This window comes from Branchiostoma lanceolatum, chromosome 11 (genome assembly GCF_035083965.1).
Source record: "Branchiostoma lanceolatum isolate klBraLanc5 chromosome 11, klBraLanc5.hap2, whole genome shotgun sequence".
Taxonomy (NCBI): domain Eukaryota; kingdom Metazoa; phylum Chordata; class Leptocardii; order Amphioxiformes; family Branchiostomatidae; genus Branchiostoma; species Branchiostoma lanceolatum.
In genome coordinates this window covers 3,628,151-3,634,212 of record NC_089732.1, presented here as the reverse complement: position 1 = coordinate 3,634,212, position 6,062 = coordinate 3,628,151, and the positions used below count along the sequence as shown (strand labels likewise).

Genomic DNA, 6,062 nt, shown 5'->3' with positions numbered 1-6,062 from the left:
GTAAGAAATTGAGTTTCTGGTGCTATATATCCAAGCCTATTTCTTACCATAAACAAAACATCACGCTTTCGGAACTGCGTTTTACAGGCAAAGCCAAAGTTGCTAAGTTCATACTCGTAACACACCCCTTCCTTTCTCCCCTGTTGCTTCCCAACTATGTGGCTATGTTCGCTTAGTGCTATTTGTTTACACGAATACCTAAGTGATCGGCTGGCGTGGCGGATTTGCTGAGGAAAGGCTTGCCCTATGACTTGTTAGGAGGGCTTGGCCTGTCCACTGACAGCAGAGTCCCCGTGCCTTGGTTGGAAGCGGATACGAAATGTCTCTCTTACTGTTTGCTACTAACCTTCACGCACTAACTATAGCACACCAACAAACTTACATCAATACGATCACACCGACCTTAAGAAGCTAACCTTCAACATGCTAACCTAATCACTTTGTGGTATGTTTCTATCGGTTTCAAAAACACTAAGAAACACTAAGTTCATTCTAAACACGCAAAGAAAAGTCCATTGAATGAGATAAACACAGTCCTTGGTTCAGCCATTCATGTGTGCATGTACCTGACGTACATTGTATTTTCATACACCATATCTAACTAACCATAGTTCACGACGAGTTGAACTGTATTTAGTTTGAAGTGAAGACTCGATCATCAGTTTGGACTTTCCAAGCGGTTCTTTATAATCTAATCTAATCTAATCCCATCTTTCTGGCTGAAGTTCCTAGAAGGTATTCAAAGTATTCAAAATCTGTGATCTTAGCTTGCTGTGCGTATTCATTAACATCATAAAGAGCTGTCGGACGCTGTTTTGGCAATTGTGATTTAGCAAGACAACAATTGTGATGGAATCGTTGTACTCATGTGTGTCTGGTGCAATGTAGGAATATCTCGGGCACTTTTATACTACCCCTGACTTATTGTATCGTATGTTGTGGATAGTCTTTTACAGTTACTGCGACGTTACTCCAGCACCACCAAGAGGGACAATCGACCATCTTCAAGGACCGACGGAAGCCGTTGATGATATTGAAAAACAAGAAGTACATAGTGTTGCATCGGGAGAACAAGACACGAATTCAGCAACGCGCAAGACCAGTCTAAACATTTCTAGATTCAAGCAGACATTTTCATTGACAGATGTCTTCGGTATATGATCTCGGCAGGCTGTCTATGAATAGTGAAAATATTGTCCCAAGTCGTTCCATTACAATAAAAGTCTATGTGTTCTGTATAAAGGTCTGTGTAAGTCAAAAACATTAAACCATTGAATCTCCAACACCAATTGCTTCTAGTCTTCATTGTGTTTATGGCTGAATCTCTGTTACCATAGCAATTGATAGATTTGTATTAATTACGCTCACCTGTGTTACAGGTGCATATCAACATAATTTACCCAAATGGTATTTTTAGTGTCCAAACCACAAGTGAAAGATGCTTGCTGTGGAAATACTTTAAAGATTTGCGGGGGTGTAGGTGGGGCTGGGGCACAAAAGGTCGAATAACGCTATTGGGATTTGCATACAATATTAAACCTTGTATTGAGGGGAGGGCTAGAAGTGTCTGGGAACTGGTGGGAAAATGAACTTATAATGACTAAATTTTGTATATTTTTTTATAATTCTGACTTTATGCGACATCGTGTTACGTGACGTCTTGCGGCACAGCCTGGCGTGGCCAGACCGGCCTTAAGGGCACCGCGGAGGGCCCTAGTTTTTTGAGACACTAAGTTCCCAGATAGAGAACTAGTGATCTCCTAAGCCATAGGACAGCTCAGCTCAGCCGTCCAAGGCTCGTACATGCCCGCCCAATTGGGTTGACATCATCTCCCGAAAAGGGAGGCTGTCATTCGGATGCTTAGCAAGCAAGCAAGAACGACATAACGCATAACTGCCTTGTCCAAAACCCAGAGTAACTCTGTAGAATTTTCATTCGTGGTCTAAGAACTGTAAAGACATAGGAATAACTTTGATTTCTCTTCACACGTATAGTCTTATTTCTTTATAGTTTGACATATCTAAAGTGATACATGTTTTACTTCATAATGCATGTATATCTGTTCCTGTCTGGCGCCGATATAGTACCTTTTCTGGAGCCGTCTATGCTACTTGGGTAGATTATGATAATGTCCTAATACACCTTATGGCATTAGCTATGTCCACCTGTTGTTTTCTGTTGAACTCCTTTTTTCCATTTATTTGAAATGTGTATTTGAGTTGGTTCTATTATGTTTACATAGGGCTATACGTCTAGTTTCCATACACGGCCCATCTTCCATACACGGCACAAAATCGACCCATTTCTTTAGGTCAGGCAGCGAGAGGAAAGTTTCTTAGTGTTGTATAAAGTGAACAACTTCCCTTCATCATAGTAAGTGCATTGCTGATTTTTCTAATTCTGCTTGATTTTTCATTCACATGGTTATGTGTCTGGCGGAAAAGTCCTCTTCTGCAATGATCTTCCATTCCGTACATTTGCTAATCATGCGAAACGAAATGTACTCCTATGGGGTCTTGGGTTCCCTTCTTCCATGCGCTTAAACTTGACCCTGAAGCTTGACCTGATCTTGACTATCAAAGCCACCAGGGTTCTATCAAGGGTGATCAATATGTTCTTTCTTAAGTTGGTCGGTCAGGGACTAGACATAAAGGGACAGATACGGCCTTCTTCCAGACACTTTTTTCTCAATGCTTCTTCACCTGGCCTCTTTACCTCCATCAGTTTCTTTGTTTTCTCAGTGGGTTTGTTTGCTACTTAGCTGTATACACACACTCACACACACACACATGCCTGCGCACGCACTTACACACAAATGCAGACACACTCGGACTACTTACAGTCACACACAATGTGCATCAATGCTCTTCTTGGTCATTTTCATGGGTTTCATAGTAACAGCATTTGTCAAACTTTCTGCCAACAAACCACTTTTCAATAGCCTGAGTGTCATTCTGGTTAGTTCAAGTGCTCCTATACTCTCATTTCACCAACCAAAATCTTAATCTAGTTGGTGAGGGGAGAATATGGGAGCCCTGGAACTAACTAGAATGACACTAAGGGTACTTTTTCAAGTAAATAAATCACACAATAACGACACTTCCAGACAGAGCTACAACAAAACTTTAAATATATTTTCATTTCATTATCTACCAATATTGTTCAAAAATCTATCTCCAGTATCATTGATATATGATAAAAACTCTGGGAAGATTACGCCTAAAACTAGACATTTTTACAACAGCAACAATAGCGAGTGGGACAAGTCCACCCGTCCAACGGAAGTATGGGCACATTACAGAAACCAGATATATATATATTTATGTATATGTATATATAGCATAGCCTTGTCTACTCCAGCATAACCTGTCGAACCACCGACAACATAAGTGGACCGTCAACGAGCTAACGTCCCAGCACAACTACTCTGTTCAGTACGTGTAGTTGCCGTAACACGCCTTCACTGGTGCCCAAACTGGGCAACAACAATTCCAGAAATAAAAACAAGGATTTCTGGAAAAAATGAAGGGATGTTTTCTTCTGATACCGTCTTAATTCCAAACACTACTACCATTGTTTCTTAAGGTTACGCCATCTGAAGTGCTACTATCAAACAGGAAGGATTATTGTTTTTGTGTTTTTCTCTCTCACAACATCCACCATAATAATTTCATTTCTTTGTGCAAAAATACGGGTCTGGAAGAAAGCGGGTGCAGAAAAAAGCCTCTCTAAGTGATAACCAGTGCTACGTCAGTGTTTTTAAACATTACATCCATTCACAGGAAAAAATTGGCAACATCGCAGATAAGGTAACAGTTCTGCTTTTAACCAGGAGAATTCCAAAATCGTGCCCGTCATTTTTTAATACATCTCTGATGTATGAAATTGAAGGTAAACTACTGAACAGTTAGCAACAGAGGCTGGCTACACTAGATCTGAGGACCTCTTCCCCACCATATATACATAACAATGCTGTGGAGTGAAATATAAACTATGAATGTTTGGCCCATTCCCTACAGGGAAAAGACAAACAGTTCAGTCTAGTTCTTTTGTGTGTGTGGCTTGACAAAGATGGAAAATCCTCAAATGTTTAAGGACATTTTGGTGAAAATTCGCAGTTTTTCCTTCAGGAATGCAGAAGAAATGTTGCCTTGCCAGTTCTAGTATGCAAAACATCACAGAGAGTACATGAAAGCTACATTCTCAACCCCCCCTCATCACTACACTGAGCTAGAAAATGGTCTACAAAATAAAAATTAAACACAGACGCCTTTCCAATTGCACAGACTCTCCTGGGACGCACAAAATTTAGAAACAGGCTATGTTAGTTCATCTAAAACTCATGGGGAAAAGTCAGCATTATAATGATACAACCAAAGCCTATTCCCTTGGGTACTTAGTGTGCATGTCTCTTCTTCTCCATATACAAGAATAGGTACACAAATCTATGATAATCAAATATGACATTAAGAATAAAACAGTGAGGACTACTACACATGGAGGCACATTGTTCTCTACGTTCAAACTAATCATTTGCTTGCCTTCACAGCCTGTAAGCCTCAAGAAACCAGAAACTTTCAATTTCCTCTTGATATTCTTCAAGTGCACATGACACTTTTCTCTTGATATTCTGATAGACTGTGTGATAACATCTTTGAAAAGCAATTAAGAAATGTTTGGCAGTTCTTGAGTAACAAAGGATTTGTTTCCACAATACAATGTATATGCATCTTTTGCTTCCTCGTGAACCAATGCCAGTTTTTTTTACAGAAAATGTTGGCCCGACTTTAACCTTCTCCCTGCTGTCCAACCCTGTAACCAAAACAAACTTGGTACCAGAGGGCTACATCAGCATGGAGGAGGGTAATTAAAAGAAGTGGAAAATCAGAAATAGATGGTTTGGCAAGATGCTTACAGCATGCAGAGGCAATAGGTCAATCATGGACAAGACATTAGTGTGTGGCTTTCTTTAACAAGGTAAGAAACAATGTTCCACTGGCCAGCAGGCAGACATGCATGTCATTATACATCAGAGAAAGGATCCCTTCTCAGGGTCTCCTAAAGTGCACCGTTTAGATACATCAGTTTTGGAAATGGCTGCACCGACTGATTCCTCGGACAGTAGGTAACTTGGAGGGAAAACTGTCCTTTTTTTTGTACAACTCATCTTGGTATTGTAAACATTGAACAGAAAGACTGGTAGAATTTCAGAGTGTATTGAATAACAGTTGATTATGATTACTAGTCTTTACAGCCTTAACATTGCATCAACTTCGGTGTACGCAGAACTGGGGAAATCCAAGTCAAACCAACCACTTCGAAAACTGACGCAACAAGACATATCTGGCTGGGTATATACTTTAACCTTCTCCCTACTGTAGTAGCCATTTGGCACCAAAAGTGTTTTGGTTACAGGGTTAGGCAGCAGGGAGAAGGTTAAAAATCACCATTTCCTGGTTTTGAAAACAGGATGAAAACAGCCGAAATGAGTCAAAGATTTTCCTTCTCCCTGACTGAAAATTTGAGTTCTGAATCTTCACCAGTCGGATGGCCAGTTCCACTTTTCACTGGAACTGACTTCCTTTCCTGCTGCCATGGAAAAGAGTGGCCGTTGTACGTCAGGAAAGAAGTGATAGCCTTGCGGTTTCACCCAACCAACCAACCAACCAACCAACCAACCGACCAACCTAGTTCCTACGACAGCGATAAGTTGACTCGTGGAGGGACCGTGGACGTGCAACGGTAGTTAGCATCAGACATGGTGGCAAGAATTCCTTACAATCGCCTGGAACAATACTGAAAAGGTGGGCGGCACTACGATACGTAGTCCGCCGCTATGTTTACTACTAAGAGATGGCTGCGAGTTGTTGTTGTTGAACCTTCTGGCCAGTTGTGTTCCCCCCCTTCTCTGCGAGCGTTGCCGCGGCACCCCATCAGAAGTCGTGGAACTCTTTTGCACACTTTTCTGTTGCAGAAATGCGGAGAGGTTCTTCCTCGTAGTCGTCGAAGTTGCTGGAGTCCCCGGGGCCTTTACACTTGGGGATGAAGGGAGCCTCAACCT

The 6,062-nt window shown here is 41.3% G+C and overlaps 1 protein-coding gene and 1 long non-coding RNA gene across 7 annotated transcripts in view; one reads left to right on the top strand and one right to left on the bottom strand.

Moving 5' to 3' along the window:
- The first annotated feature begins 133 nt into the window (after nucleotides 1-133).
- Nucleotides 134-1,283, top strand: LOC136445465 (uncharacterized). The gene is made up of 2 exons (XR_010757412.1): nucleotides 134-445; nucleotides 947-1,283. It is a non-coding gene; the product is annotated as an uncharacterized lncRNA (long non-coding RNA).
- Nucleotides 1,284-3,114: 1,831 nt separating this feature from the next.
- Nucleotides 3,115-6,062, bottom strand: part of LOC136444970 (cAMP-dependent protein kinase catalytic subunit alpha) — a 39,310-nt gene continuing 36,362 nt past the window's right edge. For all 6 annotated transcript variants that reach the window (XM_066442775.1, XM_066442776.1, XM_066442778.1 and 3 more), the window contains one exon: nucleotides 3,115-6,060. In XM_066442775.1, the coding sequence (XP_066298872.1) occupies nucleotides 5,935-6,060 (126 nt within the window). In that variant the 3' untranslated portion in view covers nucleotides 3,115-5,934. The remainder of the gene's footprint in view (nucleotides 6,061-6,062) is intronic.